Source organism: Copadichromis virginalis, linkage group LG1, assembly GCF_057382275.1.
Source record: "Copadichromis virginalis isolate Kocher_CV1m ecotype Utaka linkage group LG1, C_Virginalis_male_GT1.1, whole genome shotgun sequence".
NCBI lineage: Eukaryota > Metazoa > Chordata > Actinopteri > Cichliformes > Cichlidae > Copadichromis > Copadichromis virginalis.
In genome coordinates, this window is record NC_140618.1 from 24,449,144 (window position 1) to 24,471,224 (window position 22,081).

Below are 22,081 nucleotides of genomic sequence, written 5' to 3' on the forward strand. Positions count from 1 at the left end.
CAATTAAAGCCTCCAAAGTACAAAAGATAAGCTGTGGGTATACTGTAGCTCGACAGTAATTACGATAGGAACATGCAATTAATAAAGAAAATTAATAAACAAACTCTATTCTCTAAACAAAAATGTTTCATCTTACCTTCTCCAAATGATGCGTGTGCTCCCTCTGAGAGGTGTGAGAGGAGTTTAAATTGGGTGGAAAAACTGAGCACTTGTACTCCTTTTGGTGGATTAATGGTTAACACTTTGCGAGGAACATGCTTAACTGCCTGTTTTCCTTCCTGCAAAACCAGTGACCAGTGAGGTTCCATTGCACCGATAAGATCAAATGAATATTGATGAGGATGTACGTCCACATTTACTCAATTTCTGCTGCGTTGCGCTGAATGCCTCGGTGCCTTGGGATTAAAGACAGAAGGCAGTTTATGGATTGTTTTTTATATTTTATTGAAAAAGGAACTCAACGTAAAAAGAATTTTCAAATCATGTCAAAATTCACAAGACTAGTATAACTTATTGCTTTACTCAGACATTCACAACCTGAATTCAGCGTTATGGGAAAAAAAACATAGAATAACAGATGTTTTGAATAGTCCTCAGTAACTCTGCCGAGGCACGAACCTGCGTACCACACTTCAAGTAAAATATGACTCCAGAATACCTATCATCATTATCCTTTGCCTTGTCTTACAATACAATGAGATGTATGTTGCCTTCAGCGTGACTCAAATATTAGTATATACATCACCCCCCACCCCCTACCCATTTAGTTAAAGGGCACAACATTAACCTAACCGCAAGGCAATTTCGCAGCACATAGAAATAACAAGCCTTTGTGGATTTTTTTTTTCATACATACTGATGACAATGTGTTTAAGGCAGACAATAAAATAAATGCAGGTTATCACCATGATATAACTCAAACAACATCAGTCATTTCATTAACAATAGCTTCTTTTTGCTTTTGGTTGATGTCTAGAAAACAAAAATATATTTCAGTACAGTTCTGTTAGTCCTTTTGGGTTAGTGTTAAAACACACAGCATCTGGTCTTCAGAGGCCAAGGGGGAAAAAATTGTCCTTCTGTCCCATCTGTCACTCAGAGAACTGTTAGGTCATGGCAGGACTTTGACTTCTGCCTGAAAGCCATTTTCTTGTTCTTGCGTGCGACCATGCGACCCAAAAACCTTTTAGCCTTCTTGCCGATGCTCTCTCTGCGTCTGCAGTTGGCCATGCGCCGGGCGTTCTCCTCCTTGCTGTCTTTTCTCAAACGGATCTGTCTGACGATGCCCTCAAACAGGTCCTGCACATTGTGGTGAAGTGATGCAGACGTCTCGATAAACTTGCAGTCGAATACCACTGCACAGGCACTTCCTTCTGTAATGCAGAACACAGGAAAGAAGATTAAAACCCTGAGAAAGTTCACACTGAAATGGAAAACTGTAAGCTTAGAGATGACGAATTAGCCCTAAGTCATGAAAGCGGCAAATCTCTGGCAGATTGCTTGAGCTGCAGAGGAACCTGAATCAACCTGAGCAGTCAGCTGTGAAAAGTGGATTGACCCTAGCAAAATCAGTGAAGCTCAACCATCTGTCAGATTCTGTCTTGAAATGCCTCAAGCTAGGCTTTAGTCAAGTGGATTCAAATCTATCTCCCCTGACTGCACATTTTAAGATCGAGTTTATTAATCTCACTTACCATCTACGGACACCTCTCTGGACCGCACCAGGTCACTCTTGTTGCCCACAAGGATTATGGGAATGTTCTCTGACTGTCTGGCACGGCGCAGCTGAATGCGGAGCTCCGATGCCTTCTCAAAGCTTGATTTGTCTGTCACTGAATACACAATGATGTAGGCGTCTCCCATTCTCATGCACTGGTCCTTCAACCACTGGCTGTTATCCTTCAGGAAAGAAACAGAGACTAAATTTAACATCATACATGGCTGAATGCACCTTTTACAATTTCAAAATCCCTGAATCAATGCAAATGGACAAACACTTCATTAATAATATATAAGTCTCACCTGTTCCCAGATGTCATACAACACGATGGATGCCTCTTCTTCATCCACCAACATAGATCTATCGTAAGTGTTTCCTAAGGGAGGAAAAATAAATATTGTGTTACACACTGGCAGGGAGAGCAAAGTGTCTTTTATCTGAGCAATCGTGTTTGCTGTCAAAGTGTGTTGCTGCTATTTTTTTTTCCACTCTGATTTTTGGCACTTTTTTTTCTTTCTGAGTCTACTCATTAAACCAGATCACAGTTTGTGATCACGCCATCACTGGCCTTTTGTAGGTTCCCTTCACATAGTGCTATTGGGTGTGCTTCTGACAGCTGGTGCCGCACTGTATGTGGAAATAGCAATAATCAATGCATGCACAGTCCTCATATAATACTGAATTGTACAGCTTTAGTGCAGCCTTTCTGTAATTTAAAAAACTGCAGCATTTGTTTTAAATCTACTGGAAATAAGTGTGGTGATGTAAATTGTAATAGTGCACTTAAAAAGTAATATTACTTTAAAATATGTTATAACCGTCCTTCTATATATTTTAGTGTTTGTTCAGTATTGTATAAAATTAAATAAAGCAGCCGTTGGCATGCCCATTTATTACATATCTTCACAGACAATGAAACATCTTCATTGTGTGTGTCTGAGAGTGTGGGTTGCTATGGTTGATGACTCATCCCCAGCATCACCATTTACCTGCTTCATCGCAGTCGTGACTAGCATCCTCAACTCCTCCAAAGACGCGCGCCAGGCTGGACTTGCCGACACCGTGCTCCCCGAGGAGAACCACTTTGTACACCTGGGAGTCCGCTTCGCTGCTGGTGGAGATCACCGAGTCGGAGGAGTCTGAGGCGTAGCTGCCACGGTGCTGCTCGCTTGGGGAGTAGGACGTGCACCGCAGTAAATTGGACAGCTCGTCGGTCTGTCCCGTCTGTGGCGTCGTGGCGCGCAGGTCGCGGTCGTCCACGGGCATGCTTCTCCTGTGTAGATTGGGTAAATTCATTGGGAAGGGCACGCTTCCTCTCCTCTTGTCCATGTTCCTCAATTTGTCACCCTTGTTCAAAGTCATTGTGCTTCTATCGAGGATCTGTGGATAGATGTGCCATGCGTAAATTTGCGATCATTTCAGCCACATTTAAAGAAAGAAGCGCTATCAAGATCTGCACAGAAATACAGTGGGAGATCATTTTACAAATATGTTTACCATTGTAAGTCATATTGTAAAATAAAAGCTGTTATCCCACATTTAAAGTAAATATATATAAAAATGGTCGACCTGACCTGCCCACATGTTTATTCACAAAAAAGGTCAAAATCTAACCAAAGCTTGAAATCTCTCCCCAGCGGCCCCTTAAAAACACTTACTCGGTGCTGAAAATTAAATCCAACGAAGGCAATCCAGTAATCCTTGGTATAAAAAGTTGCTGTAGCCGAAAAGCGGTTTTTGCTCGAGTCTGATCAGAGTCGCTGCTCGGGTTATTTATACAGGAGTAGAGTGACGTAGTAGGGATTCGCCCCGGAGACTCGCGTCTCCGTTTATTGTAGTGGTGCGTAACGGTAACATCATGCTGCGGAGGGGGTGTATGATTGGAAGAGCTGAGGAATCTCCCTTCCGCATCCTCAAATGGAGCTTACTTCTGAGGGGGCGGCCAGAGAAGTCTCGAGACTTTGAAGAGGGGAAACCCACTTAAAGCTGGAGTATAAATATTTGATATATATCTAGGAGATGGTTCTAGGTGGGATGTTATAGCCTCACATCGTCACGATGCAAGTGTGTTCAGGTTCACACACTAAATTATCTTAACGAAATGTGTTGTCTGGATCCAACTGATCTGATCTATGAGCAGTGGCCACAGCGCGGTGGTCAATGCTACATGTATGTAATATCATGAGAATGATATGTTGTTATAATATAATATAATATAATATAATATAATATAATATAATACATACTTTCTATAAAAAGCTAAATATTTGTAATTAGACAAGGGCTTCATACAACCACATTTAAATTAAATTTTCGGAGCATTTTTAAACGGTGCTATAAATGCATAAAATTTTAATACACTGTAGGTGGTGGATTATACTCCATATATCCCACCACCTTGGTCTTTCCACGATGAAATAAATGATGCAATCATCAAAACCGTCCTTGAATTTGTAGACGCCTCCTCTTAAGCAGCCAGGTCTAATCTTTATCCGTTATTCTGGTTATACTGTTTGACTGTGCAAAAGGCTTTAAATGGTGTGTGTGGAGACTATTTCTAGTGCTAAAGGAGAAACACAGAAAGCCTTAGTTTTCTATATTTCACGTCTGGATGTATTGATATGCTAAATATGGATCCAGCATATTCTGCATAATTATTTGGCTGAATATCAGGCCAACAGCATGACGGCACGGCTGGTAGTGATATTGTTAAGTGTCACGTTCAAGTGGATATTGTAAACTCTGAATGGTGCGTTTCTGCCCTCTTGTGGCTACGTGCAGGCATTACAGTTGAACCTTTTGAACTCGACTATAGTGTGCCAGGTGTTTAATATTATAATACTGCACAATGAGTGTGACTTAAGTATTACTTAAGTATTACTTCTGCTGATGTTTGCATTTTTCCACTGTTTCACTATTAAAGAAACTAAATCTTTCAACATTACATAATCAAGTATAGTTTAGTTCACACCACCCTGAAAAAACAAACCATCACTACACCACCCTGGATTTATACTCTTTTCCAGAAAATAGCTGATATTATGTAACTGAATGATGTTTAAAACACAAATGGAAAAAAATCACATACAGTTAGTCACAAATACTTAGTTTTTAAAAATTAAGTCCAGCTTGTTCTCATCATATTTCAGCTTCTCCAACACAATTTCCATATTCTCATGTATTTCTGTTAACTGGACAGAATGAACAGTTCCCACGGATGCAGAGTAATTGCCGCTTTTAAGTAGGACACCTTTTAGACTGGCATTTGTACAGACAAGGAACAGCCTCCATCACTGGATGTAGTGAAACATTCAAAGATATAGAAAAATATAATAATAAAAATATCTGGATCGTGTTTCTAATTGCCACTTGTGAAACAACAAAATGAGAAAGAAAAACTGACATTATTTTTTAAATCAGCAACCCAAAATGTGTAAATAACATGTACAGCAAATGTGACACATGCCTTTCTCAGATGAGACATCATGTCGCCATCTATTGGCCATAACACAAATACAACGAATTTGTATAAAAAATAAAGCCATATAAGATGCATAGATTTAGTAACTGAATAAACATTAGTAAAATAAATAAATAAATAAATAAATTTCAGTAAAAACAGTACAGAACTTTGGATTTGACAGAAAGTTTTTATAATGCTTCCTTCTGAGGTGATTTCTGATATTCCTGTGTTTTTCATGTCAATTGTCTGTCAGTTGCTTATATTGGTAAGTATACTGTATCCACCACGATTTACGAAAGAGTTATAAGATACATGAATTACCAGTTTTGTTATCTTAATGACTCTGCGTTTTTTTTTAATCTACATTAGCATCAACCAAGTACTTTTGGCGACTTAAAATATATTTATAGAACTCTTATCTTACGTTTGGTGCAATTTCTGCAGCCGGATCATATTTCTCAGCCTGATCTCACTTGAAAAAATTTTTTTTTGCTTTTTTTTATGTGAGTGACATTTATTCAGGTCAGTACATAAAGTCACTTTGCCAAAAAGTAATTGCAGTTTCTACCATGTAACAAGAATTTTCTTCTGGACGAAAATGCATTGATATAAATCATGAGAGATATATTTGAGACATATTTGACAGATTATACGCCAACAAGTCATTTACAAAAGTTTTAATGCCGGTGATCAATTTGGCAGATACCGGAAATCACTTTTTTCCCATGACACCGGAAACCAACCAATAAATGTGACACTGCACATGCGCAAGCCTCTCGTGCGTTCGACCTCTACTGCAAACCGGTGAGTGCTAGCCTCCTCTGTCAGAAACTGGGTTTGAATTAAATATATGCTCTTAAGTGTTCTTTGTTGCTCCGTATTTTTGTAGTCTATTATTCACAGCGTCGTGTAGCTCGTCTGATTTTCAGCTAACTTGCCTTTAGCGGTATTGTGCGGTTTTTTTCTCCTCTTGACCTTAATTGCGTGTCTACCTGATTTTTGCAGACTTTGTACTTGGTTGTTTAGCAAAAGGCGCAGTGTCAAATAGCTAACGCTTTGGTTTTTTGTGTTTCATGTGTTTTTATCTGTAGACTTCGGATAAACTCCAGCTGCTGTGGGTGACCTGACCAGAACGTCCCATCGTAATGTATGCCTGCTCTAAGTTCGTCTCCACGCCCTCTCTGGTCAGTTTGATTGAATGAATGAAAACTGATAATTGCTAAACTGCGCCTGTTTACTGATTGAGTATTGTTAGCTGCACTTCCGTCATTGTAAATTATTATAAAGTAGGCTGCTAACACTGCCTGCGAAGCAGTCTTTGACCCTCTGCTAAAGTTAGCTAATGCTCATACCTACAAGGACGTCCTAGCTTCTAATCAGGAGGAAGCTCACTGTTTTGGTTTTCCATCATTTCCTCCAAGTCCACAAACTTAATCTAAAGGATATAACGTATTCCATGTAAGGCTTGAAAAGACAATCAAGAGAAACATTTTAATGGGTCTCTGTTATTGACTTGTAGTGTTATATATATGTAAAAGCTTTGTCACTGCAGCTGATGTAGGTCTTTCTAATGCTGTTCTAGCATAAATTATGGCGAATCATGTCAAAACAATTTCCCCCCTCTAACACAGGTCCGTGCTGGATCCAGGGCGCTGTACAGACCGCTCTCAGCAGCAGTAGTGTCAGACGGCAGGAGAGCAGAGGTGAGTTTCCCGCAGAGCACACCATTCATCAAGTGACATTTGTCATTTTCTATATTAACACTGTGCAAAAAATAGAAAAGGTAAAATACAGATTTGTTTTATTTTAAGTTAAATGGTAGTAGTAGCAGTAGTTGTATAGATTTGATATCTTCTAACAAAGAAGCACATTGATTGTTTTTATTACCAACAAATAGTGCCACCCTGCTCACATTATCCCAAAGAAACATTTCTGCAGGCTGAACTGTATATTGAATTGTTAACTGTGGAATTATGGCCACATATCGTAATCGGGTAGATTTAACATGCTGTCTGTGGTCAGAGCCAAAGCAAAAATGACTAATTCATTGTTATGAAAGAACAAACAGAACGAGAGTGTATGAAACGTCTTCCATTTTGTTTTTGCAACCCTACACACTGTGCATCTGTGTATTTCTGTTATAAATATACAACTATAATAATCTTCAAATGGGGAAAACTCCATGTGGGGGTTATTAAAGTTAAATGAGAATCTCAATAACTAGTAACTAAATTTTATAACGGTAAATCTTCATGTTCCCACAAAAATGGGCCATAATGTGATGAGGTACGATTAGAAGCTAGATGTAGTACATCTTAAAATAAGTTTTTAGAGAGGTCTTATTTGATGGGTCTAAATTTTTAGCAGAAGTAATGCTTGCATTAGAAGTAAACTTTACCGTGTGGGAATTATTGTGTTTGATACTTTGGTGGTTGTTTTTCAGACTGCTTCGCTTCTGGCACCACTGAGCGGCGGTGTCTCCCAGCAGCAAGTGGCATTGCGGGGATTCCAAACCAGCGCCGTGAGCCGTGACATCGACACTGCTGCCAAGTTCATTGGAGCAGGAGCTGCCACTGTGGGAGTCGCTGGATCTGGAGCCGGAATTGGGACAGTGTTTGGCAGCCTTATCATTGGATATGCCAGGTAAATTTAACAAGTCCCCTGTAGTAGTAATGAGGCCATTTATTTTATTTTTTTACTGTCGAGAAGAGAACGTTTTAGTCTTGTTTACTTAATACCCAAGTTCTCAAAATAATGTGACCTAGTGAACAGGTAATGACAAAAGAAAGAGGAGACCTGAGTAGATTTCTGCCATTTGGCGATTAATTATAAAACCAAAAGATACTTGGCATACTTCATTCTAAATGGCATCACTTAAAATCACTGGGAAAGTGAAGTTAGAGGAATAATGTTTGTTCGTGAAAATAAGATATTAAAGACTTATTTAGCACTGACTAATTATTGATTGTGCTTTAAGCCAAGTCAATCATGGAAAACTTTGGTCTAAACATGCCTCATTAGCTGTACTTCTTAGGCATCAGCACTACTTGATCTCACTGGCCCCTCTGTCTTCACAGGAACCCCTCTCTGAAGCAGCAGCTGTTTTCTTACGCCATCCTGGGCTTCGCTCTGTCTGAAGCTATGGGTCTCTTCTGTCTGATGGTTGCATTCCTCATTCTGTTCGCCATGTAAAACCAGCTGTGAAAGGATAACTCACAATGTTAACAAGAATAAGCAGTTTGAACAGCTGTGTGATTGCTGGTTATCATGTTTATCTTTGTGTTCTTGAAAGATCTGAATCCATTCACGTATGAAACTCTGGCAAAACATTTCAAGGACTGTTGTGTCCTCGTTGTATATTTAATCAGCAGTTTTTGTTAACAAACATGCAACCAGTAACAGAAATAAAATGTTTAATTCCTCAAATGTTTTTGTACATTTGTGAGGGGAGGTGGGAGGGCTTTCAATAAACATAATGGGGGATACCTGGTAGGATCATGGACCTGTTCCCTTTTAAAAGAAACTCGTACTGTTGTAATGCCAAGCTGTGGAATGAAGTGATTTAAAAGCAAATGTAGCTTATTTATTTAGATTATGCCCATGGAAATGGGTGCAGCGATTTATTGAAATGTCTAAACCTAAATGGAAATACAACACAAAGGCAAAAAATGTTGAGGTCCGATCTCTGGAGAGGCCAGTCCATGATCGACAGTGTTCAAATTCTGTTTTTTCTATCCAGGTATGCTTTTACTGTGTGTGTGTGTCATAGTCAATTAGATGATCAAAATCTGACTCAATTCCACACATCTATGGATAAACTGAACCCCCAAACCATGGCAGAGGCTCCACCATATGTTATAGATGGTTGTAGAACTGCTGTATTGCGTCTATTTGAAACGAAATAATTCGACCCTCACTGAGACTAGATAAATCCCTTAGATTATGCTGCTAACAGAGTTCCTAAAATTTCCATTTAAAATCGGTTCCTTGACATTGTACGTTATGTAGACACAAAAGTTTTTTTTTTTTTGTTTTTTTTTTTAAATGCTTGGATATTTTGTAAGTCAACCTGTCTCCGCCAGGTTTGAGTCCATTATTACACCCTTACCAACGACAACAGTTTTCCGGTTTAATAGGTGGAACTAAAGCACCGTTTTTGTAGTGAGGGGAAGGATTTGAGGAACGTACTCGTTAGTTTTTAGTGTTCGCCTGTGTTTTTTGTGTCAAATAGATTTGAACGTTGCCGAAAATAAATTCGGACGTGTCAGCTGTGCAGTATCAATAAGACGGGCTAAATAAATGTTTTCAGTAACGCAGTTGTGCCGTATCTGGAGAAAATCTAGCTTTAAAACTAAGAAGTTAACGCCGACACGTTTGTGGCGGTGTCGCTGGTGTAACTGTCACACAGACCGCGATAATGTATCTCAGCAGCTTAATCCAGAGGATCCCCGAAATAACCAGGTAAACAAACATCAGGGAATTACTTTTTACTTTTTTCAACAAAATAGAAAATTCTTAATTTAAATTTAAAAATCTATTATTTGCATGTTTTCAGGGGGAATAAAAGCAGCGTGGTTATTATAGTTTTGTATTTCATTATTTATTTTTAATCAGATTTTTTAATTTCGTCTTGTTTTGTTTTTTTTTGTTTTGTTTTTTAACCCAGGCTAGTTTCAGTTTCCAGAGTGTGCTTGCTCGTCCCAATTAAAATTTTAGTTTTTGTAAATGTTAATGTTAAATAAAATGTTTTAATAACATGTTTTTTATTAGTTGCAATGCTAGTTTTCGCGTTTTTAAATATTGTTGTATTTACTGCAATAAAAACTCATAGCTATTTAAACCAGTTGACTCAGATTCTTGTAGTTATTCAAAGTATCAATAAAGATGGACGTCAAAGCCCCATCAGGCTAGTTGGGATAATAAATTTGACCAGATCTACATGTAATACGTACAGTCAAACCTCCCAGGGTTGATTTTACACTGGATATCCACCAGGGGTAGCTGCTGTATAAGACCCTAGTTCTTCTTCTTTTTTCTTTTTTTGTAACTTCACTCTTCCATAACCTAAAGGGAACATCAGCAAAACTTGAATGTACATCAGTTATTTTTGTACATAAACTATTGAGCTGGAAAATAGAATAACAAATTAAAAATTGTACATTTATCAGTGTATGTAGTGTTTATTTAAGATGTGTTTCCTGAGATAGTGGTCTAAAAAAGTTTTTACCTGAGTGGGACTTTCGACGTCTAAGCAGAAAATGTGCCTAAAGTGGATTTTAAGTTTACTTTGTATAGATTTGCCTAATTTTATTTCTGCCTGGTCTTCATGTAATAGGTAACAAAAAGGCACAAGAAGCAAAGAACTTTGTGTCAACCAGTGCTCGATCACTTTGACCAGCAGTACAGTGAGGAACTTGGTGACTTGTGGCCATATGCAAGGTAAATTTCACCTGAAGTAATCATTATGCACGTGGACAGTAATTCCACCTTTTCCAAACTGAGATTAATTCTGTCCCTCAGAGAAGTGCTGCTGGACCCTCAGTCATGGCAGTATGGCATCATGCTCAATCGCTTCACTGCAGTGACAGGCATTGCACAGATTCTTCGAGCCCAGGGCTTTTCCACATTGTTGCCACAAGCAGATGTCTCAGTGCTGCATTCTAATGGTCCCTCCACGGTGTTAAATTCTAAATACCAAGAAGGAAAAGATACTCTGTCAACTCTCTGCATTTCCAAGGGCTCTCCAGGTGACCCCCATCCCCAGTCTGACAACAGCTCCTTTGCACTCGGTCAGGACTCTCAGTCAGAACCCGCCCTCAGTTTTCCTCCTCCTTCATTACAGTGCTACATCCACCCGTCCCCCCTGCGATTTCCCTCTCAGGCTCACAGGCCTGGCCAGCTGAAGCAGTACTACCTCCTCAATGCTGCATCCTTGCTTCCAGTGCTGGCTTTGCAAGTCAAAGATGGCGAAAAGGTTCTGGATCTTTGCTCTGCTCCTGGGGGGAAAGCCTTAGCCATAATGCAAAGTGCGAGCCCAGGTAAAAGAGACATTTTTAGAAGACTTTATTTTGATTTTATTTATACTTAATCGGATTAAAACAACCCCAAATGAATTACTCTATTAGTAAAGGGATGTTCACAGTGTAGCCTTTTTTCCAGATTATGTGTGCTTGGTAAAAAGAACTTGTTGGCTTTTATTTTGAATATTAAACACACACTTTGCATCTAAGTCGCTGCAGATGATTGTAAGGAATATTTTTGTCTGCTGCGAATAACCCATTTGCATTGAATACTATAATGCCCTGTGCTGTGTTCCAGCGCTTCTCTGCTGTAATGAACCAGATCTTCACAGACGGGACTGGCTTGCCAAAACCCTGGAGTCATTTTTGCCTCACTCACTAAAAAGCAGAGTGATTGTGTCTGCACAGGACGGACGGTCTTTTGGGCAGAGCGAAGCGGGTTTATATGACAAGGTTGGCAAAGAAATCCTATCATGTTTATGGCAGCATGTGATTTTGTCCTGTAAAATGGGGTGACACTTATTTTCCAAGGCCACAGCTACAAATGAATGAGGACAGCAAGCCTTTGAACAGAAACTAATAAACTCAGCAGAGAGGAAAAAAAAGAAAACTGTTTATTCAAACTAGGAGCCAAGAAGAAGCAGACAAATAGCTGGGAGGAATCAAAGAACTCAAAGTGACTCATATTGGAACACAATATTGAAAAAAGGAAAAGGGCTAAAAAGAGTTAGAGTAAGGCACCGTAGGAGGGGAAAAAGGCTGAAAGGTAATAGAGTGCAAACAAAATGCAGAGGAGCTTTTTTGAGGGATTTCCAAAATCTGAGAACAAACTTGTTGAAAGGTTCAAAGTTCAGATGTAAAAACTTCAAAGCTGTTGTCTTTTATTCAGTTTTATTTAAATGGTAATGGTTTGGTTTTTAGGCGAAATTTATCTTCCACCTCCACTGACCAAAATTGGTCTGTTGATGGCTCAGGTGCCGTGGGGAAAGTGACATTTATGTGGATTATTTTAGACACCTGCAGCATTTTTCATTTTCCTTACATTTTTTTATTCCCTTGCTCTTCCTCTTTGACATGGGCACCAACTACTCGCATTCCTTTCTCTCGCTGCCGTAGGTTTTGGTTGATGCTCCATGTTCTAATGACAGGAGCTGGCTGTATTCGTGCAACAGCCAGCAGGGGGAACAAAGATTGAAGGAGAGAGCCAGGCTTCCTTCACTCCAAGCACAGCTGCTTAGGTAAGCACCCATTCTGACATTGGAAATTCCTGCTTATGCATTAGCCTTATGGTACTCTAATATCTCTACAGGTTGAGAAAAAAAACATTCACTATCCTAATGAGCACGCAATTAAAATGCACTGAAGGAATGAAGGGAAGGTACCGTAGTCCAGTAGTGAATACAAATGAGAGATAAGTTCTAAACTTGTAGATCAAGAAATGAAGAGTAACTGGATTTAGCAGAACTGCTGTGGGAACATCGTTATTAAATAAGTAATTAGATAATCAAGAAAGATGAGAGGTGAGAAAGGATCAGTCAGGGAGGAAGTGATCCATTACTTAACCGGTTATCCAGCTGGAGCCTGTCCCAGTTATTATAGGGCATCTACAGTCAATTTAGAATCAACACTTAACATAAGAAGCATGATTTTGGACCGTGAGAGGAAGCCGGAGAACCCGGAGAGAACACAAACTCCACACAGGAAGATCCTAGATGTCTCTTGTGTTCAAACCAAGGACCATTTTACTAAGAGGTGACTTTGCTAAACACTGCACCAACCGTCAGTAAAATTACAAACTCCCTGAAAAAAAGATTTCAGGTAGATTGGATGGTAAATAAACTTTGTTTCAGGTCTCCAACTCAAAATAGCTTGGAGAGTCAAGTGGAAGCTGTAGCAGTTGCAGTTTTAGTTGTAGTTTGCAGATCAGACTGCAGTTAAATCAGTCAAATAACACCAACAAGCACAATATAGAAACAGCATATACAGTTTTTTAAAGTGAAAATGTGTATTGGTTGGTTGAATGGTTACAGCATATTCTTTGATGCAATTTAATTCTAGCTGAGGTCTAAGGTGGAATATTTGTCTGCTGATTACAGGTCTGCACTGTTGGCGGTGTGTCCAGGAGGCACTGTGGTCTATTCAACCTGCACTCTGTCCAGCTTTGAGAACTTTTCTGTGGTTGAGACAGTGCTGAAGGACTTTCCTGAGGCTGAAGCTGAAGACCTGTGGGAGGAGATTGCCATTCCTTTATCTAAATACTTTACGTTCAGCTCTAACCCCAGACATGGACAGACAACTCAGGAGGCAACCCCGAAGACACAAGACGCTTCTGTGTCCTTTTATCGCCACAGACTTGGCATTCTTGTGGTCCCTCAGCTTGGCAAGTCATGGGGACCCATGTTTTTAGCTCGGATTAGAACACGGAAATAAAATCTTACCATGCACGGGGACAAAAAGTGAAATGGCATAACTAAACTTGCACAATAACTTTGTGCAAAACACCAAAATTTAAATTTAGATTAAAAACACTGCAAATACGCACAGTGCCTACCTGTGCCAATTATGCAAGAGGAAATAAGCAGCAGCAGTAGTTTAGACACGCAGATATAAAGACATCGGTGTCAAAACAAACGTGGTTAAGAAAGTCATAAATGCTCCTGTTTTAACAGTGCAACACCAACCATCTGCTAAACTATAAGTGCTGCAGCTACAGTTTTTTGTTGTTTGTAGCTGCTGGCTTCTCTGTGTGTGTGTGGGTGTGTTGCAGGAGATTTAAGCAAATAAAAATAGAACGCTGCTCACATCAGTTAAACTCACCTCGAGCTATCCGCATCAAAGACAGAACTTAGACAATATTCCAGTACTTAACACATGTGAGCAGTATTTTATGGCAGTTTGTGTGAAATAAAGAGAAAATGGCATGAAAGCAGCCACCTGATCACTCACGAGTTTCTTTTTCCACAGGTCTGCTGCCCCCCTAGGCTTAGGAAGGCTTTATTTTTTATTTCAGCCAGTTGTTTACTTGTCCACCCTGTATCTGTATCATTTTGGTTCATTTTCACTGTTTTCACACCATCAGCTCTTTGTCAGTAAAATTATCTAATTGAAGCATTTAGCAGCCTCAGAGGGCGATGGTTAACTTGGAAGTGACTCAATGCACATTGAAACGAGTGAATACAGGACTTATTATATTTAGTCAGCAGCAATATTGCTGCAGAAACTATATGTAAATTAGCAGCAGTCAAAAAATTCACCGTATAAGCTAAAAAGCTAATAAGTTAGTGCCTCCCAGTGACCGCTGCAACAATAAAAACAAACTGAGTTTTTCTATATTAAACATTAATGTATTGTTTACCTCTGAATCCACCTTCTTTCCATTCTGCGGTTAACAAGGACGACCACCTTGGTTCAGAGGACATGCGCACACATCAGAAAGCTTGTAAATCTGTAACGTCGCCGTGTTTAGAAAATATTCTCCACTCAGCTGCTGGCTAAAATGAAAATACAAACCCAAACAGCACTCACACACTCAGACAGATATTAAAAAATGAAGCAACAACACACATTTCCTGCAGGAGGAACAAAGCTGTCAGAATTGCAGAAACTGTTGGCAGGTCTGTGTCTGAGTCTGAACTGCTGCTGTTATTTTCTTGGAAGTGCAGGCGTGTGTCGCAAAGCGGGCTGCATGGCCATGACAACAAGGGAGGCACGCACACATAAATACCAATTAAGAAAATGTTTATTTAGGAATTACGAAATCATGATAGCTTAAACAATGGTGAGTGTAGTAAGCGAGTGAATTTGTAAAGAGATGGCAGATGCAGTTTTGTGCTGCTCAAGCGGAGAACCACATAGTAACTGAGTGGCTAAGGCTTTCATAGGCCAGGTGGTCCTAGCCTCTCTGATTGTGGACAAACCCTATTAGTATGGGCAGAAAAGAAGCTGCCACCCAGTCAAGCGAAGGAAACCAAGATGGAGAGAGCTGATGATGTAAGAGTTGTGTTAAAAACACCTGCACAGTTTAGTCTGTTTGAAGCGACTTTTTAAATTCCCTTTTAATGGTAGAGAATGGGAGTTGACATAAGAAGACAAGCACCACCGTCTCCAAGCCTTATTTACTTTTGACACAAGTCCTCAAAGAATTTTTCAAGTTTCTGTCTAAACACCCATACTCAATGTGAATGTTGGATGTTGTCAAAGTAATGCAAAAACAAGTCCAAATGTTTGCCGACTCGACCAGAAACTAAAGTTTTTCTGTCTGAGAGATTTGTTTAATAGCCAGGAAGAGCAGTAATGATCAAATTAACACACAGTTTCTCTGTTTATTTCTGCTATTGCTCTACGGCACTGTCCAGAAATAATCTCATATGTGCTGTCATACACCCCTTTAGTGTTACTGTTGCATTTTGCAGTGATGTATTATCTGGGAGGACTTTTCTTGTGTGAAAAGTAGAAATTTCATGAAAGATTTGTAGCTTCTCATCACCCTGTGATTGCTCAGATCAGAAGAAAAAGGTGTATTGGCAGTAAACACAGACAATAATATACAAAAAGTCATATATTCCAACCTTTCTGCACATAATGGAGTGACAAAATAAGCTCTTGCAAAGGCAGTTATGTGTGGAAGCATCAAATATATAAGGCCGGTGCTTCCGAGCAACCCTCCGAGACACCGTCAAAGACATCATTGCTGAGATAGCGTTGCACCGGTTTCATCCGACTACTCCGTGTGGCCATAGACACAAGCATTATTTGAGTGCATTTATATGGCTATTTATACTGGCCGCCCTACTTCTGCTCCACTTTTGAGTGTCTTCGAAAAATAGCTCCAGTCTTTGATATGAGCGAATCATTACGCTACCATAACATCAGCACAACTTAAAAGTGGTGAGATGTGGAGATGAAGTGGGGCTTCATTAGGGTTAACCATATTGCTGACCTTTGTGTGAACCCTGGTTTGTTGACGCTCCCCATATTGCAGTGTTTCCTCAAGGGGAGAATCTCTAAGCAGCTTTTCCTCCACTTCAAAGGGAGAGAATGTAGGCCTGCTTTGCATAATCAGGTGGGGAACAGCTTTTTGCCAGAGAGGCAGGAATTAATTTGTGACACCGCCAGATATAATCATTAAAACCCTAGTCATTGACAATAAGGAGAGAGGAGGAGGGAAAATTAGAGGAGGAACTGTAGAACAGTAGATAGAATGAAGGAGAGAGAGATGTGGAGCATAGGATAGTCCCGAATGCCAGAGGACACTATAGCGAAGCAGACTAATCTGGTCTGAGCTCTGTAAAGCTAGAAAGCCATTTTTTTTTAGTCTAGCTACACTCAGCTCTGTCACTCTGTGTTTGGACATGGTGGCATGAAGTTAATACTTACTTCCGTTACCCCTTTATTTATTTTTTTTTACAATTTTTATGTATATCATCATTTTAAAGTGATGGAAACATGATGAAAAATGGATTTGAAATTCCAGCTATAGCATGCAAATCAAACTGAAAGCTCTTCAGCAGCACGCTGTATGTGTAAGCTATAAAGCTACAACCACAATCTACAAATTTACCTCATGTTTCAGTCTCATTGCTGCCATTAACCCAGTTTCTTGGTGCAGCAAGCAGTTTTCAGCAAACAACGTCTGAAACCCACTCAATCAAGCAAAGGAAGTCAGCAACTAATTTATTTTTTTGCTTAGAACATTATAATATGATATTCTTTATATTACAGCACCGACTTGAACAGGCCAATTCATTATTTCTGTAAAATCCAATTAGGTTGTGACCAGAAGAAACACCCTGTAAAACAAATAAATGTCTAACTTAAGGATTTGACGATGAACGTGTCGGACAGCTAACAACTGGGTCTATAGATTCAGTGCCGTTTGGGGTATCCATCATTCATTTCAAACATCATCATCTGCCGATACTCCATCAATGGAAGGGAGAGCAGGATTGCTGCTTTTGATTGATTGTTTCGCGACTAATCTCTGAGGAGCGATGTCTGAACAGAATGAAAAATTGAGGTCAGCCAATGATTGGTTTTTGTTAATCTGCATTAAAAACACATGTTTTCTTAATCAGGCTCTATTACAGAACACAAAAAAACATGCACACATACTCCTGCCAGGAAATGAGCAAACTGGCTCCCCCCTAAAAAGACAAACACTGGCAGACTTGAGCCTACAAAGTAGTACACACACACACACACACACACACACACACACACACACACACACACACACACACACAGACAATAAAAAAAGAAAGAAAATGTCCAAACTTCATCAACTTATTGTGTAATCCAAATGCAGTACATTTCCAAAAATGTTATGTTTTATTTGAAGACTTACTGCATATAGAGTAAAATTTGTCCTTATGTACTTTTTGGCTTGGAGAAACACAAGGTATCATCACTGTCAGCACAGACAGACAGTGCCAGAGGAAAATTAATGGGATAGAAGTGAAAGTGAAAGCAACAGAAACAACTTCCAGATAAAAGAAGGAAGCACAGATATTCCCACTCTTTTATCTACAAGCGTTTGTCATACACACAGACTCCAAAGGCAAAAGAAACTATAAGACAAACAAAAGTAAAAGTGTTCTGCTCTTAGAGGCTGACCAGTGAAGGTGAGGGGGAGCTCACTGTGTTTTAACTTTTCATACAATTCTTTCTACATCTTCCTTGTTCTTCCTCTGCCACTGGGCTCTATGGCAGCCCCTAGAGCCATATCTTTAAAAGTTTTGACATTTGCACACTGCATTGGTAGAGCCCGCTGATTTTTTTTTTTTTTACCATGTTTTGTGTCTCTCAAATACTTAAGCGCCATCAGTAGATCAAAGCTGGAAAACTTAAGGCTGGTTTTTCTAAAAATTAGGTACCATTGGATACCTTGCAAAGACTCTGATGAATCCTATGATGTCCTAAAAAGGTTTAAACACAGCTTTCCCTGGCATGATCTAGTCCAAACCTTACACAGATGATGCTTGCAATCACTTTCTTTAATTAAGGCCAAACTTGGTGCAGTACATAGTCTCGAGTGCCGATTTGGCTGGTGGATTTGACTGAGAAAATGAAGGATGCTGCATGCTGTAAAGCACATCCTGTTTTATCATCTTCATCAGGACTATAAAAGGTATAAATTCAAAATTCAAATTCAAATTTTATTTGTCACGTACACAGTCATACACAGTACGATATGTAGTGAAATGCTTGGACAACTGCTCGTGACCTAAAGAAAAAAAGGAAAAGGCTATGAATAAGATAGGAAATAAATATGAAAAATTAAAAAGGGTAAATTTAACTAGGAAGGAATAAAATATAAATTAAGGTTAAAAATGAAATAACTGTACAACACAAATTAGAATGAAGGGTAAATTTAACTGGGAAGAATAAGATAAAGATAAATATATAAATTAAAGTTGAAAATAAAATAACTGTACAACAAAATACACAATACACAATATAGAACTATATAAGAATGTATGAAGAAATCTAAATATAAATAAATATATACACAATAACAGCAGCTGTACAAGTATTAACCGGAAATGAAGAATATAGTGACCAGTGTTGTGCAAAACCAAAGTCCAGAAAGTCCAGTGTGTGTGTAAGAACCATATGTGTGGGTCAGTACTGTGTGGTGGTGTGATTGAGAGACCGTATCGCCTGCGGGAAGAAGCTCCTCCTCAGTCTCTCTGTGTTGGTCTTCAGGGAGCAGAATCGCTTTCCTGACCTCAACAGAGAGAACAGTCTGTTGTTGGGATGGCTGAGGTCCTTCACGATCTTCCTGGCCTTGGTCCAGCACCGCCTGCTGTAGATTGAGTGCAGGTCAGGGAGCTCGGAGCGGATGGTGCGCTCAGCTGACCGCACAACCCTCTGTAGAGCTCGTCTGTCCTGCATGGTGCTGTTCCCGAACCAGGTTAAGATGTTTCCCGCCAGGATGCTCTCTATGGTGCACGAGTAAAAGTTCCTGAGCACCTTGGAGGGCAGTTGGAAGTCTCTCAAGCGTCTGAGGTGGTAGAGACGCTGTTGGGCCTTTTTCACCACGGTGTTGATGTGACAGGACCATGACAGGTCCTGCGTGATGTGAACTCCGAGGTATTTGAAGCTGTCCACTCTCTCCACTGGGCACTCGTTGATGACGGGGGTCTGGTAGTTCCTCTCCTGCTTAGTGCTGAAGTCCACTATCAGCTCCTTTGTCTTACTGACGTTTAGAAGGAGGTTGTTCCTCTGGCACCAGTTCTCCAGATTCCTAATCTCCTTCAGGTAGGCCGTCTCGTTGTTATCAGAGATCAGGCCCACCACGACGGTGTCGTCAGCAAACTTAAAAAAGCCAGGGTGTTGATTTCGCTCAGTGGGTGAGCAGGTGACCACATGCCATATGGCCAGTGTAGCAGTCTAAGTTTGTCCAATCCATGGCCCTTAGCTGGGTGTCTTCTGCATCTTTTTCTCCCCATTTTCACTGTTCCACAATGTAATAAAGGCAACAAAAAAAAAGCCACAAAATTGTCCTGGATGTCTTGATGGACGTAACTAACTCAATATGACCCTCTGATTTGTGACTCCTATTTTTAAGCCTCATTTCTGCTGTTGGCGTTTGGTAAGCAAACCCCCCACCCGTCCCCCCAAAAAACACAAAAAGTAATGAGGCAGGGCAGGTTTGACTGTGAAGCTGCTACTCATTGGTTGATGACATTTGACTGACAAGACATTAGCCAATGAGTGTGCTGCTTCATATCACGCAAAATCTTCCATTTCAAAACATAATATGACAAGACTCTCAAAACAGACATACATTTTTAATTCAGTATGACCTGAAATGGTAATTGAGCCTATAAACTCAGCAGGAAAGGGCTTACAGGGGTCAAGACCGAAAGCTTTTTTCAACCACAGCTATCGCCATCTGGTGGCCTTCAGATAGAATGCAGGTTTAAGGAACTTCTGGAATGGCTTTATATTTATTGACACAGATGCTCCGTCCAGCTTTGACATACAGTTTATGGTTCTTACAAGCACACTTTTGGATGATCCGATTGAGCTTCTGCTCTCACCTGCTAAACTGCTTGGCCATTGCTACTTGCAACTTTATATGTTGTTGTTTTGGAGGAGAGATTTAGTGGAGAGTGAGACGATCCAGCTTTATTTCATATTCTAAGCAATAGGTGATAATAGTGACATTCAAATGGAGAGTAAAAATCAGTGTCCTAGAGGAGAGCTAAACTCTCCTGTACTCTCTAGAGGAGAGCTAAACTTGTTTATAGATACAGTAGTTTAAGTAATACTTGAACAAAATGTAAAATTTTGCAAAGCAAGATGTTTATTTCATACCTGACCCAACTTTTTAAAAGCTTTTCCACAGTTTTAGTTTAACTGGAAAAGCAGAGCACCGCAACACTGACTGACTATACCAACAAGAGGAGTGTTTTGGGTTTTTTTTGTTGATCCTTGCTCAGACCTCTCATGAACCTCAGCAGCCGTGAGGAAGGAGAGACATCCATAACAGCTGTGCATGAAGACAAAGAACAGGCTTAACAGGCTGAAGGCAGGACAGATTACCCTGGCCTAGACACTCATTTATCCAAAGAAAAGACAGAATTGATCTGGAGATATAAAACGAAAGCCTTTCAGCAAAGTGGCATTTGAAAGAAAAGTCTTTTCTGTTTTAAGTAATGAGTCATCACTTATCCACAAATTCTATGCAAATTGGAAAGCAGGTCAGAACTGGGCACAAATGTATGCCATTTTCAGATGTGAACTGATACTACTGACTACTTAAACATTACTAAGAATGGTTCACAATCACTTTTGAACCCTCTGTCAGGCTACAGAAACAGAATGGTGAGCAATACCAAAAAAATAAAAAAGCCACATTCCTCTAGTTTTCCTGTTTGAGCATAGGTATTAAAAGGACTGGGTCTAACACAGGTCCAAGGGAATTATCTATGCCAATTCATTAACACATTCTAGTTTTCTAATTCAGCACTTAAGAAACATGCTCCCTGCCTTGTAGAGAAATAGTACACTTAATGGATTTATCTTAATGCCTGTCCATATTCTGAAATGCTGACTTTGTGGGACCTTTATTATACCCACAAAAAATGGTTAACTATTTAAGTGACATTAAAAAAAACATGTTAGTGTGTGCTGTTTTTATATACAAATCTTACCTAAATTTATTGTGCCCACTCAAGATGTGCTAATTACACTCTTAATTCTCATGCTAATCACATCTGTTGTTTCAATCCATCAGTATTCACCTTTGAGATCACCTTTGAGTACTCTGTCTTCCGCCTTTTGCTCTGTGTCAGCTGGGATTGGCTACAGCCCCAAGCTGGGTAAGCAGTTAAGTAAATGGATGGATGGATGAATCAGTTTTGGAACACATACCTAAGATCTGACTGTTCATCCGGTAAAGGTGTCCTAGATTGAGATGCCTCGTCGCGTTTTTACTTCACTTCTGTTCAACTTTCCAACTTCAAACCTTGTTGGAGTGGACACGCTTTGACTGAAGGAAAAGCATGAATAATAGATTCTTCACCCAAAGGGGAATGGAAGTCAGATGAGAGAAGTATGAAGCAGCTGATTAAAAACTGATATTCTTCATATCAATGATTTTAAAAGTTCATAAAGGAAAACTTTAGGGGGTGAGGGTATTTAAAGGATCGAATAGGTGACACTGCCATAAAGAACATATTTTTGCAGAGTAGTTTGAGGTAATTCAGGAATAATGGAGCCTTCCTGGAGCCTACCTTTAAAACGCTTAGATTGGATGTTTATACATAAATATATATGGTGGCCCCTAGAGACAAAGCACGTGCAAACTCCAAAGCACATTTCTAGCATGAACTGAACTTCCAAAACAGAGCTACCTTGATCACTTAAATT

General features: G+C 39.7%; 3 protein-coding genes across 4 annotated transcripts; 2 read left to right on the forward strand and 1 right to left on the reverse strand.

The window, feature by feature from the left end:
• Positions 1-425: 425 nt before the first annotated feature.
• On the reverse strand, positions 426-3,482 carry rrad (Ras-related associated with diabetes). The gene is made up of 5 exons (XM_085455820.1): positions 3,379-3,482; positions 2,710-3,100; positions 2,023-2,096; positions 1,695-1,899; positions 426-1,373 (listed from the first exon to the last, which is right to left on the reverse strand). Exons 2-5 carry the CDS (start codon positions 3,080-3,082, stop codon positions 1,096-1,098), a joined length of 930 nt encoding a protein of 309 aa, XP_085311946.1. The 5' UTR covers positions 3,083-3,100; positions 3,379-3,482; the 3' UTR covers positions 426-1,095.
• Positions 3,483-5,903: 2,421 nt separating this feature from the next.
• On the forward strand, positions 5,904-8,609 carry LOC146718807 (ATP synthase F(0) complex subunit C3, mitochondrial-like). Of its 2 annotated transcripts, none has more exons than XM_085455831.1 (5): positions 5,904-5,987; positions 6,275-6,367; positions 6,815-6,886; positions 7,627-7,826; positions 8,261-8,609. In XM_085455831.1, the coding sequence occupies exons 2-5, from the start codon at positions 6,329-6,331 to the stop codon at positions 8,373-8,375; spliced, it is 426 nt and encodes a 141-aa protein (XP_085311957.1). In that variant the 5' UTR covers positions 5,904-5,987; positions 6,275-6,328; the 3' UTR covers positions 8,376-8,609. The 2 variants fall into 2 exon arrangements, with proteins under 2 accessions (XP_085311957.1, XP_085311966.1); XM_085455840.1 differs by lacking the exon at positions 5,904-5,987 and adding an exon at positions 6,025-6,129.
• Positions 8,610-9,217: 608 nt separating this feature from the next.
• On the forward strand, positions 9,218-15,639 carry nsun3 (NOP2/Sun RNA methyltransferase 3). The gene is made up of 6 exons (XM_085455853.1): positions 9,218-9,644; positions 10,519-10,622; positions 10,704-11,221; positions 11,502-11,656; positions 12,320-12,441; positions 13,300-15,639. Exons 1-6 carry the CDS (start codon positions 9,483-9,485, stop codon positions 13,631-13,633), a joined length of 1,395 nt encoding a protein of 464 aa, XP_085311979.1. The 5' UTR covers positions 9,218-9,482; the 3' UTR covers positions 13,634-15,639.
• Positions 15,640-22,081: the final 6,442 nt, after the last annotated feature.

Coding starts and splice junctions, on each gene's coding strand:
- rrad (XM_085455820.1), bottom strand. CDS start 3,082: ATGACTTTGAACAAGGGTGACAAATTGAGGAACATGGACAAGAGGAGA. Junction 2,097..2,709: donor TCACGACTGCGATGAAGCAG/GTAAATGGTGAT, acceptor TTCCTCCCTTAG/GAAACACTTACGATAGATCT. Junction 1,900..2,022: donor TGTATGACATCTGGGAACAG/GTGAGACTTATA, acceptor TCTTTCCTGAAG/GATAACAGCCAGTGGTTGAA.
- LOC146718807 (XM_085455831.1), top strand. CDS start 6,329: ATGTATGCCTGCTCTAAGTTCGTCTCCACGCCCTCTCTG. Junction 6,368..6,814: donor TCGTCTCCACGCCCTCTCTG/GTCAGTTTGATT, acceptor CCTCTAACACAG/GTCCGTGCTGGATCCAGGGC. Junction 7,827..8,260: donor CTTATCATTGGATATGCCAG/GTAAATTTAACA, acceptor CTGTCTTCACAG/GAACCCCTCTCTGAAGCAGC.
- nsun3 (XM_085455853.1), top strand. CDS start 9,483: ATGTTTTCAGTAACGCAGTTGTGCCGTATCTGGAGAAAATCTAGCTTT. Junction 10,623..10,703: donor GACTTGTGGCCATATGCAAG/GTAAATTTCACC, acceptor TCTGTCCCTCAG/AGAAGTGCTGCTGGACCCTC. Junction 11,222..11,501: donor AATGCAAAGTGCGAGCCCAG/GTAAAAGAGACA, acceptor GCTGTGTTCCAG/CGCTTCTCTGCTGTAATGAA.